Here is a 12,419-nt window from a genome sequence, read left to right on the forward strand (position 1 = left end):
ATAACCGAATTGCATTCCCCTCTAAGTTTTAACCCTAGAAATCCTTCACCTGTACTGCTGCGCCCCTCTGCATTCGTTTCTCTTTATTTTTTTATTTCGTTTGTGCTATGCGCCAGGGCCATAGTTGTTGGCGCTTTCAAGGACATTTACACTATTTGCACTTGCACTCTCCTCTCTGTTGCTGTACGAGTGTAAATACATATGTGTGCCTGTGTCTGTCTGTGTGTGTGTGTGTGCTGTGCCCTTGCCTTTGTCTAAAATTATGCCAAAAATAGCAGGCTATGGCTATGGCTACGGCTACGGCTATAAAATAGACCCAAAGCAAGACATGTTTCATCTGGTTTTCAGCTCTCAAATTGCTTGGCAAATAAAAAGCAGGACACAGCGCGAGGCAATGCATTTTTAACGCCGCTTGACAAAATTTACTCGTGCCGCGTGTCCCTTAAAAAGAGCGTCAGAGTAAGAGGAAACTTTTGATTGCCTCACACAAAGAATTACGCAAAATATGAAAAGTTGTTTCTGCCGTTTCGGGTCATCATTAAAACACGGCTCAAAAGTTGGGGAAAATGGAGAAACAAAACAAGGCTCAGAAAATGTGGAAAATTGGAAAAAGAAAACAAAAGTTAAGCAACAAATATTTGCATATTCGTATGCTGGGGGGTTGACTGATTGAAATATGTTTTCTATATGCAAATATAGAAAAGGCAACAACTTAAATATTGGAATATGTTTTCCCATATGCAAATATGTAGCACAAAAAGTGTGCCCCTTCTTTGTGAGGGAAAACTCGCTTACCCGCGGCCCAAAAAATTATATAAATATTAGAGTGGTATCGACCTTAGTCCTTCGTTTCTTTCTTTTCCACCTGCCTGCAGAAAAACGTTCTTTCTACCCACAAACAGAGACAGAGCAAACATAATGAAATCAAAGCACTGGCCTCAATATAAATAAATAAGCGAAAGCGAAAGCCCCAAGAAATTTATCGACGCAACATTTGGCCTACCCGACAAACACAACAAAAAAATAAATAAAAATACATTTCCCAAGGATATACAAATATAAATAAGAGACGACGGCGGGTGAGAGACGTAGAACTGTCCAATTGAAACCCTGCCAAATCAAATGCAAAAATTCACAATCAACTAATTTCCAGGAGCCGAAGACAGGCATACTCTGAAGGAACGAGGGCTAATGAAATGTACTTATAACTTGAGCTCTTGAAGGTGGACTGGCAGTAGCTATACCTGCAAATTTTCCAAGGAGGCCTCTCAGCCGTTGCCTTTTCTGCAATAACCTCTTCAGAAGTGTATAAGAAACCTAACAGAAACAACACAAATTTTTGGGGCTACTTAAATTTAAAGGCGGTATTAAAATTTCATGCCCGGACAGGACGACACATAACCGTGGCTGTAGCCGCATAGCCACCAGCCTACCACCTACCGCGTGGGTGCTAACGACGCCTTGTTCGGTCGCTCGCCATTTGACATTTTCCAGGCAAATTAACGGCCAGACCCGAGCCGAACACCCAAGCCGACACCGACACTGAAAGCAACAATTTTGTGTGGTCAGCTCTCACTCTTCTGTCCCCCAAAAAAAACAGAAGAAAAAAATACAAAATACGGCAATTGCTGTTTGTGCAATTTCGTTTCGTTTCCTCGGCTTTCGGCCTTAATTGCCAGCTGCGCCGCGGTGGGGGGTCGCCGTGGTTGGGGCAGTGGGCGGTGGCTCCTTCTGGACCGCTAAAACTATTTGCTTTCAGCTGTAGCAATTTAATTCAATTTATACTGTCCCTTTTTTATACTAGTTTTTGTTTAAATCATGTCTGTGGATTTGGTTTTGTCTCTGGAAACCAGCTCTGGCTCCACCTCTGACTTGTGGTTCTGCCTCTGGGCTGTGGTTCTGTCTCTCCGGCTCCACCTCTGACTGGACTGTGGTTCTGCTTCTGTCATGTGGTTCGGTTTCTGTCTGTCTGTGTTTCTGTGCTTATTGTTTGGGCCACAAATTAATATTTATTGCTCTGAGCGGCATTTGTTTCCGTTTGTGCCATAAATATAAATACTAATTTTTATGCAAATTAAGTGTTTGTCACGAATTTTTCAACATTGTTGTTGGTTTGGGAATTGCACACACACATGGACACATGGAAATGGTGTAATAAGTGGGTTCATTTGTTGATTTTTAGCTCACGCCATGGGGTACTTTCTATGCATGGAAACCAAGTTGATTTGTTTGCGATTTCATTGGTTTTTCTAGAAATCGGTGGGAATTAATAGCCTTTTGTTTTTAATAGATTTAAGGGGAGATTTATGAGTTTCATTTGTATATTTGGAAACATTTACAACAGTCCTTAGCCGTCCTTCCACAATTTCTATATATTTTAAGAGCTATCTCTTTCACCACTTTATTTTAAAGTTACCTGTGCAAAGGTTTTGACCTTAATTCTGCTTGTTTTTGGTTTTCACTTCGCGTCTTTTCGAGCTCTGTAACTAATCAAAGGCCATCAAAATGTCCAATCAACTTAACACCATTTTTATAGATGCACTTTTCGACCCTAAAAATCGCTGAACGCTGTTCGTGTATCCATGGCATGGATTGGGCTCTGGCCCACTTCTGCCACATCAATTGGCGGTCAATTATGCCGCAGAAATGCCAAAGTGTGCCAAAGGTTTTGGCAAACGGACGGGACTTTTATGGCCCTCACACGCAACAACACGGGGGGAAGAAAAGCGAATGAATAAAATTTTATGCTGCTCGTAAAGTGACCCCAAGGCTGGCCCTGGCCAAAAGGTACTAATAATGCAGATGTTCGGATTGTCTCTCTCTCTCTGCCTCTCTAGCTATCTGTCTCTGTTTCTCTTGATTCAAAAGTGAAATGAAATCAGGACACGGCAGTCAGCATATGGAAATTCTGTGGGAAACATATGTTGGCAGCTTTTCCTTTCTTCAGCGAATAAAGATAAATGATACTGGAGGAGGTTGGAGGATGGAAAAGTGCACGCACGGAAGTCAACTAACGCAAAAGCGTGGGGCGGAACAGACAGCAGGCAAAAGTTGAGCCCCTTCATGATGATAATAATGTTCTGTTATTTTCTGCTCTGCCTGGCGTCCTGCCGTGGACGTAGACGATGATAAAGTTACGTTAAGAGCAAAGAAGAGCGTTGGCAAAACATAAATATTAACGCACAAGGAGCGGTGTCGGGTCGAAGGCGGAAGTGACAGGCCAGCAAAAGAAATGCCAACAAATGAAGCAACAGAGGAGTAGCTGGAGATGGGGGTAAAACGACTACGAGATACCTGGTAAAAGTCTGAAGAACTGTTCTTCAACACGAAGTGCAAAGTATGCAAAAAGAGAGTAAAAATCCCAAAAGCCTTCTACAAACCACTTGGATATTTTCTAGTGTCAAAGTTCTGCTTATGTACGTAAATTAATACATGATCCTTTGCCTGTTATACCCTGTTCTACTCCCATTAAAACCTCGGTGCAAAAAGAGCAAAATGTGTGTCCTGTTCCCCTCCACGGGGTAGTGGGCGTTGTGGGTTGCTGCCAGCACGCACACACATAAAAATGTTTGTATCTCTGAGGCATTTCGCAGTAGGAACTCGCTACAAAATAGCAAATTACGTTGCATCGTAAAAATGGGCAGCCAGTCTACGTGTTTTACTTCTATTTTGCCGGCTTGCACCGATGATAAAAATGGTTTTTAATATGTGAGAAAAGAAAGTACAAAACTTATATTAAAACCTTCTACTTTAAACAAGTTAGTTGTCAAATGTAGATGAAAAGAGATGAAAAAGTCTTTTCAAAGTCTCGAGTTCTTTAAGTGTCCCACATCCCATCTACAGGTTGCCATTTCAATGTTATCTGCTTGTTTTTTTGTAGACCATTAAGTTGCATATCTCTAATGCTTATCCATCTATGCAGGGAGTAGCTCGTATTTGTATTTCACACATCATTCTGCTCCATTCCTTCTGCCAGCAAATAAACTTCCTCTTGAGTAATATCTAAAAATTAACATAAAACTCTACACGCTCTATAAAATGCCAAAACAAGTATTAATAAAAACAAGAGAGGGAGAGCGAGTAGAAAGCATCAACGTTTGATAAGGATTGTTGGAGCGAAGTGAAGGTTGGAGATGTTGGGCATGAAATGGTTTGGGGCTTCTATTTGCATTGCGTTAATGGCAGCTCTGTTGCCGGTTTTAAAAGCCAGTCCCAATTGCTCATGTGTCTAGGACTCCCCTCCAGCAATAGCGGGGTGTGTGTGTGTGTAGATTTGGTCGACTGTAAAACACATAGCCCGAAGCACTCCCTTTCAGAGCGGCCATTTTGTTTTGCGCTGTGGTTCATAAATTTTTCGGTGCGCTGTTGCTGGTCCTGTGACTCTTCTGCAGCTGAAATTTATGGCAGGGCTTTTCCAAGCTCTTGCCTAATCACAATGACAGCCCATCAGTGGGGCTTGTGTGTATACGTAATGCAAAAATTAGGGCTACTGGGAGGCCATCTGCTTCGGAGTTCGACATATTCAAAGAGCTTACAGGAGCGCCCAGTTTTTGTGCTAACAATGAAGTGAAACACCTGGGAGCATCATGAATTGGAGGAAATTACTGAAAATTGTACACACAAATCGAGAATTTTTACCAGCTTAAGTTTTACTTGATTTAAAAAAATGAGGTTCAAAAAATAAAATAAATACTGAGAAAATCATCTAATGTAGATGAAATAGCTTTTTGCCTTTATCTGGTATTGGTACATAGATATTCTATATGCTTTTTGATACATCTAAACACCGCCACAAATTTTATATAGAGTTGCGAGCTCTCTAGGGGACCAAACCCGTTTAGCTGTTCTTTTCTTACATGAAATGCCATTGAACAAGCGACAGCCGCCAGCTGGCAGCAAATGTGTTTATAGTTCGACTGAGAAAACACTGGTAATTCAATTTCAGTTTTTAGCTGCTGCCGTTTCTGCTGCTGCTGCTTCAGGCAGGGATCTTTCGTCCTGCTGTAGCTCCTCTTGCCCTTCCTAGCTGTCGTTTGCTGGAATTCAATTTTCGGTTTTTGCGCTCTTCGACGTTAACGTGAGCAATTAATACTGTCAACAACAGTGTCAGACTTTCAGTCAGTCACTCAGCCACTTTGTCAGTCTGTCACCGATGGCTTTTGCTTTTTGGGTTGCCTTCATTTTGGGAAATTTGCAATTTACATGGCAACCAAAAATTAAACCAAAATACTGGCATTTCAACTCTTTCTTTTTCGGGCTCCCCTTTAATCGAATTTGAGGAACCCTTTTTGGAGGCCAAGAAATATAACTTTTAATGAGGCATTCTTTGTGATTTTGTGATTGTAATCAGAGTGTTCTTTCGAAACTTTTGATATCGTTGAATATTATTTTCATGGTGCGACGAAACTTTACTGCTAATGGCAATATCCACTGGATGTTTGTCCTCCAACACTCCCAACATCCTACGATAAGAGTAGCCTGTAAGTGAAACTCCCACATACACATTCCCAGTGTCGCCTGTACGTGACAGGGCCCCACATTTTACGAGCGTGTCCCAGACCTCCGTAAAACTTGTTAAATTTTCATGCCCAGAAGCGTCCTTAAAAGGTTTCTCTGACTCCTCCAAATGGCTGTCAAAAGTTGCTCTACACAAAAAAATTAAAGTCTTTAGGTTCTACTATCTGCAGCCAGGATATTTTATAGTTAAAGCAATTTTCGTCCCCGGAAGCTGTAATTTAAGGGTGAACAAATAATTCTGTACAAGGTGTGTACAGATAATGTGTGGAAAAATGTTGTGCAAAAATTAAGTCAAAAATGTGCTCTTACACTTTACTAAATAGTTTTTAAATAAAAGTTGTTACCTTTTTAACCAGCATACCTTTGTGGTTTGGGAACCTTTCACAGGTATTTTATTTTATTTTCTTCTTCGGCTGAAAAACGGGAACCGGAAAAATATAATTATCGGGCAAGATGAAAGTGGTGAAAGACCTCGAAATCTTAGCAATGAAAGAACATAAACAAAAATATCTTTAGTTATAAATAAATCACCAAGATAATAGGTTGTATTGGCATTCATCAAAACAAGAGGGAGACCTTCATCTTTTGTTTTCTGCTGTTCAACTTAAGCAGGCTCCACTGTAATAGGAACAACCTGTCCCCATTTATTAGCTGAACAATAAATACCTAAACATCCTTTGGCTGGCTTTGTTCGCTCGCATACCAGAGTCAAAAGCATTTCTTAATTAAATATTCTCTCTTTTGCATTAGAGAAGAGAGAATCGACCCAACCGAAGGCTGAATCATTCTGCCATATTGCATCTTTCATTAGTCAGAGTCTGTGTGTGTTTGTGTGTGTGGGGTACGACTCATCAATCCATTCTTACCAGCGATTCATTCATTCAACTGTGAGTTGGCATTCTTTGGCAGGACTCACACAGTCCACGGGTTTCCGCTGTGGGACAGCCAACAGCCATTGATTATCTCTTAGCGGGGCAAGCCTTAGGCAGAGGTTGATTTCTGAGCTTTTGTTTGTGGGAGTGTGTGTATCTGTGTCTACATTTGTCAGTGTGTTTGTGTGTACCCGTTAATTGAAAATTGCAAACGGTTTTAGTCTTGGACAGAGACAAGGACAGGGACATGGACAGAGAGAGAAAACAAGCGCGAACGAGCGTTTGCTTTGTAATTGAGTAATGAAATATGCCAAGTCATACGACAAACACACACACACACACACACAAACAACGTTAAATCAACACCAATACCAACACAGCTTTGCCTGCATACCAATTAAGATAATACAGCCAGAGGGAAGGGAGTGTGAGATGGGAAACGTGTGCTAAAGGTCAACACGTTGCTGCATGATGGCGCAGTCCTTGGATGCGCTTCATCGCGAGACGGGGCAAGTGCCGCCATATGCTTTGGCTTACGCGGCGTATGAGCAATGACCAGTCTGACCTGTGGAAGAGCTGAGCAAGCTACAGATTTCTGGATTATAGTGGAAGATATACAAAAGGGAAGAGATTTCTTCTTCGAAGATTTTCATTAAGTTCCCTTTCCAATAAATATCTTTATTGCATTTTCCCCCAACCATTATTACATATGGTGTCAGCTCTGGGTTGTACCATTTGCCATATTTTAATGATTTTCTCAGCCAAAGACAAACAATAATTTTCCCATCAGGCAGGCAGGAAGGCGTCTCTGGGGCGTGCCCTAATCAAACTAATGTCGCTTGCCATATGCTGCCCGAGTATCGATCGGAAGTGGAACAGCCACAGATGGATGGCAGTGCATCTTTCCTTGGAATGGAGACGTGGAGCGCAAGCTCTCTTTTGCCATCTAGAGCACACAACATGGCGTATACTTAATTAGCCCTATAATGAATGCCACGTTATGTAAAAAAAACGCAGCAAGAAAACCGATGAAGGAGGTCCTCCTCGCGCATGAAGAAGAGGAACTGTTGCCGTTGCCGTTGCCGTTGCTTGGGGATGTGGCTGACAATTTGCCATAAACAAGTTTGTTGTTGGTGGTTGTGGGAGTGCGAGGGCGAGAGGATGATGGAAAGCTTGGTGGAAAAGCGCTACACTTAATTGAATAAAATTTGCAATTTTTTCCACTGTGTTGCATGATGCGGCGGCATCAGTTGGCATAAATTACGCATGGCCAGGCATGGTACCACTCCTCCTACCCAATGTCCTTGCCATCGCCTGCTCGCGATGTGTGGCAGCCTTAGACTTTTATCTTGGTTGGCCTTTTGCCTGCCCTGCCACACGGTGTAATGTTCTCCTGTGTGCCACAGGACACCGTCGTACGGGACCACGTCGGCTCGTGTGGCATTTTCCCGCATTTGGGTCAAGGTCAGGCGGCCCTGCCCCGGGGGCACGATTTACATTACATTTCAATTTGAAACAATTGTTTTACCTTCTGTTTGTGAGCGCCGTGCCACCTCCTCCTGCTGCTGCTTCGATGGAATTCAATTCGATTTGTATTGTTTATCAATGGGGCTGTCCTTGCTGGCAAATTGCTACATAAATACGAGTATTCTGCAAGCGATATTCTGCTCGGCATCTTCACTCACAATTCCCTCCTGCAATCGAGTTGATTTATGTTAAGAAATTGTTTTTCTTGGCCCGAGAGATTTATGGGCTGCTCCCGTTCGCTTGGCGTGACCTTTGCACTTTCATTTTCGCTTTCATGTTTGCGGCTCTGTTTCGCATTTGTAATATCATATCCTTCAGGCTTAATAAGAGAGGGTCAGCGCAGAACAGGACAGGAACGGTCGGGCCGGAAGTATTTCAGCAGCGGCTCCCTTTTGTCAGTCCCAACACGAAATTGTCTAATTAATTCCCACACTAACACACATAAAATCACTGAACGATATTCATCTTCATTAACTTTTGAAACTTTTCACTCTTTTCTCCCTTTCTTTTGCAGGTAAATATCCTGAAGTTTGAACAAAAGCAGATTCCGACTGCAGATGGAAATGTGTGCAAAATGTAGCCCCAGGAAATTATTTAATCTAATTAGTTAATTAACGACAGGTAAAGGGGAAAATAAGTTTTAACGAAAGAATAATCCATCAAAAGGATAAACCTTTAAGTATAATCTTAAATACAAATTGCAAGCAGCTTTTGCTGTGACTGATCGCAGAATGGAACACTCAAAGCTGCAACCTTTTTAGTTAGATATTTATTATCATTTAATTATTTTTGAAAGGTAGATAGATTTGTTTACATTTTTCAATTCAATTAATATTTATTTTATAATTTATTCTATATGCTTTTCCTTTATTTCTACTCCTTATTTTATTCTCATTATTTTTTATTAGCCTTCCCAAATCCACATCCTTGGTTGATTCATTTGTGACCGAAGCCACGTAAGTTGATATCATTTGTTCTTTTGCTCTCCATTATCCCAGCTAAGAGTATAAGTGTATTTCCAATTAAACCTAATTAGAAGCCATTATGTGGTGCTCCTAAGCTATCAAAACTATTTACCTTTTTGCCACTCACACACAAAAAGAGCTGGGAAAACTTTCTATGGCAGTCGTAAAATCATTAACACACAGCTAACTTTTCTGTGCAATTCAGAGGCCAGAGACCACGCCCACTTGGGCTAAATAAGAGGCAAAACAAAGGGGGCAAAAAAAAGCGCCAAAGGTTGTTAAAAGTTGGACCGCCAGAGAGAAGCCTTGTTCCTTGTTCATAATCGCTAAAAAGGAGGCAAGAAGTCAAATAAAAATTGCAGTTTGGCGGCTGCTCTGCAACTTTAATTGCACCAAAGTGGCCCTCTCACACACACACACACACACACACACTCATACACATGCATGGGCTAATGAAAATCCAGTGACTCCTTTTTGTGGTATAATTACATGCGTGGGCGAAAATCGCCGTGGGAAATCCGACTCTCAACTTTAATGTGGCGCCCACGTGTTGACTAGAGCCGAGCAGAGCAGAGCAGGGCCCTTTCCTTTCCTTTCCTTTGATATTCATTTCAAGTTAATTCATCTCAATCAGCTTAAATATCAGACTAAATAATTCATTTGCATTTTCCTGGGCGTGCTCCTGCTTTCTGCGTTTAATTAATGCGCATAAAATTCCATTCCCTGGCATTTGGCACCTTTTTCGGTTCGCTCCTCTTTTATTTGTGCGCCCCCAGAGCCCTTTGGGCAGTACGTCCGTACGGACTTCAGGGCCTACAATATACTCGTGTGTACCTCCAAGCTATTCAGCACTTGATTGAGTGAGAACGAGCCCCAAAGCCCCATGGCAACAATTGTCCCAAAGCCCTGGGACGTTTATCATTTCAGGGATTGTCATTCCGAATGCCAGGAGAGTCCTGTAGGGGCAGTAGGGTCATCGTGGGCTGTAAATAAATATTGTATGTATATAACCCCTGAATATGTTGCATGAAATGGTTAATCAGTTATATGGTAGGTGGCATAGGGATTCCCACTGAGGGCTTCCTTCTATTTATAGGATTTTCCAATCAGAACTCACTCACAATCATTGGGCTGTGCGTTTTATTTGCCCATTTCCCATATCCCATATCCATTTCCCCATTCTGTTTGTCCCTGACGTGTCCTTCATTTTGTTGAAATCCGGAAATCAAAGAAGAAAAGAAAAGAGTTAAATTTGTTTAACATAAAAGCGCCATCGAATGTCCTTGGAAAATATCAGCGTGGTAGAGAAGAAATTTCCCCCAGCCATTGAACAGCATTTCATTTCATTTGGTATGAAACTTAGGAATGGAAAAATGTATTTTTAGTGGATTTGTCATTTCAACAAAAGCTCTTCATTGCTCTGTCAATATTCTCTTAAAGTAATCCTAAAAAAATACTCCATCAATCACCGGCAAATTGAAGTCTGAGCTTTAAACTATTCCATTTGGTAGCCAACTGGAAGCCCCAGCATTACAAAACCACATGTGCCACAGCTTCTTCTATAGTCATTCCAAATCACAATACCCTTTTGTTTTCCTTGGGAGGACCCAGCCCGAGACGAGGTCGCCGCAGGTGTGCGTGTTCCGACCAATGCGAAAATGTCTTTGGTTACAGCAAACCGAAAGCGAAATGGCCATTGAACAGAAACAGTGTCTGACTGCCGTTTCACCTGTCATTCGCATGCAGGAGCTCCTCCATGCTCTCTATTGTTCATGCTGTTGCGAGTATTTTTAGACTGCGACGCAAAGTTTTAGCTTAATTAACCTTCAGCATAGTTTCTGCAGAGTTTAAGCATAGACTGGAGAGTAGAGATTCATTTTACAGGAAGTAAATAATGGCCACTGCCAGAGAAAAGAGAGACTCCCACTTTTCTGTGCAATTTCTATGTAAGAATCCTTAGCCCAACACCACTTTTTATTTCTCCCAAGTAATGCGCACTACTTCATTATGATTATTATGTTTTCTTTGTATTATTTTGCCGCTTATCGCTGTCGTTCTTTCGAATGGGCATGGGGCTTAGATGCTCGTTTCCTTTAATGTCGTGGGGCTCACAGCGCGCCGCGACACAACCAGCCATTAGGCAATCATATTAAGTGGACTAAAAGGCGAGGTGGGTGGCTCTTAATTATCCAAGCAGGATTATGGCCGAAAGGGTGGCAACCTCAAATAAAAGGTAATGGAGTTGTTTGCCTAACTCTAAGGCTCTGTAATTATCCCCTCTAAACAGGCTCAAAGTTAGGTAAGAGGCCGCACAAAGGTCAGATTTTATAATCAGACAAAAGTTGGGTGCAGCATTTCCACCGCGGAAGTGGCACCAATGAATTATCAATCGGGCAAACCGGTGACCTGACCCTTGAATTGATTGGGCTCTGGCATCAATCTCTCAATCTCTGTTTTTGGCCTGTTTCGGTTCATCAATTCACGTTTTGAATAATTTATGCTCGACTTTTTGGCTTTGTTTTAGCTGCCACTTGGGCGCTGTTGCCGCCTTTGTTTGTCCTGAATAATTGATACCACAAGTGCACACACATACAGACATCTATCCTCACTTTAATTGCAATAAAACAAAAGCCAAATAAACAACGCATAAAGCAAACAACCAATGAATAAATAGTCGATGAAGGTGGAGGGGAAAACGGAAATCTGCTGAGCAGAAAAAGTCAAATGTCACCTCAAAAAAATCATAAATACAGCGAAGGGTGAGATAAATGCTCTGTGGCTCTTTGCGGCACTGTCGATGGATGATTCACATTTATGCAAGCGTTTAATGTTGCTTCAGCTCATCTTTTATTAATAGCAACACATGACCATGATTATGTAGATTGTCGTGCCCGCAACACACCATCACACCATCATCTACATAATGTCTGTGTACACCTTTCGGATATTTTCAGCCCCGTGGCAGGGTCTCCTGCCTGCTAACTCCGCTGTTTACCTGTTTGCTGGTAATTTGTCAAATGCGGATTTTTCTTGACACTCCGGCTGTTGCGCCTCGCTCCGACAGGGCGAGGGTTTCGTGTGCAGTTCAGAAAGCAAGGTTTAGCTTCCTTTTTCTACTCTTGTAACTCGCCTCGTCGATTGCTTGCCATTAGGTGGCTGGAGGGGAAGGGTGCTCGTCTCTGCTCTGCTGATGAAAATGATGATGGTGGAAATTCTCTGTTAGCAAAAGCGGAAGCTCAGCAGGTGCTCCTCTGTCTCTGCCGCTCTCTGGCCAGGGTATCATTTATTTTGCGCCTTATACACGCATTTGGCTTTATTTCATTTTATTTTCTCCTGCCTCGACGCACGTCCCAAAAGCAAAAGCAAAAGCAAATGTAATAAATTTCCTATAAGCATTATCTTTAAATACAGCGCCATTGTGTAGGTCTTACAAAGCCTGGGGATCAACCTGGCAACGGAAGGCACTGGCAATGGCATTGCCGCTGACGCTGTTGCCATGCGGCTTAGTTATTGGCCCTTCAACATGAGCCAGGGGCAT

General features: G+C 42.1%; 1 protein-coding gene across 21 annotated transcripts in view; it reads left to right on the top strand.

Annotated features, from left to right (window-relative positions):
- LOC117895980 (synapse-associated protein of 47 kDa) overlaps positions 1–12,419 on the top strand; it is a 30,883-nt gene that overhangs the window by 4,093 nt on the left and 14,371 nt on the right. For 12 of the 21 annotated variants that reach the window (XM_034803943.1, XM_034803942.1, XM_034803960.1 and 9 more), the window contains exon 3: positions 8,822–8,872. The exons of 6 other annotated variants lie outside the window; for them this stretch is intronic. In XM_034803943.1, the coding sequence (XP_034659834.1) occupies positions 8,822–8,872 (51 nt within the window). The remainder of the gene's footprint in view (positions 1–8,821; positions 8,873–12,419) is intronic. 3 more of the 21 variants (XM_034803949.1, XM_034803944.1, XM_034803962.1) reach the window with 1 other exon arrangement.

Source organism: Drosophila subobscura, chromosome O, assembly GCF_008121235.1.
Source record: "Drosophila subobscura isolate 14011-0131.10 chromosome O, UCBerk_Dsub_1.0, whole genome shotgun sequence".
Taxonomy (NCBI): Eukaryota; Metazoa; Arthropoda; class Insecta; order Diptera; family Drosophilidae; genus Drosophila; species Drosophila subobscura.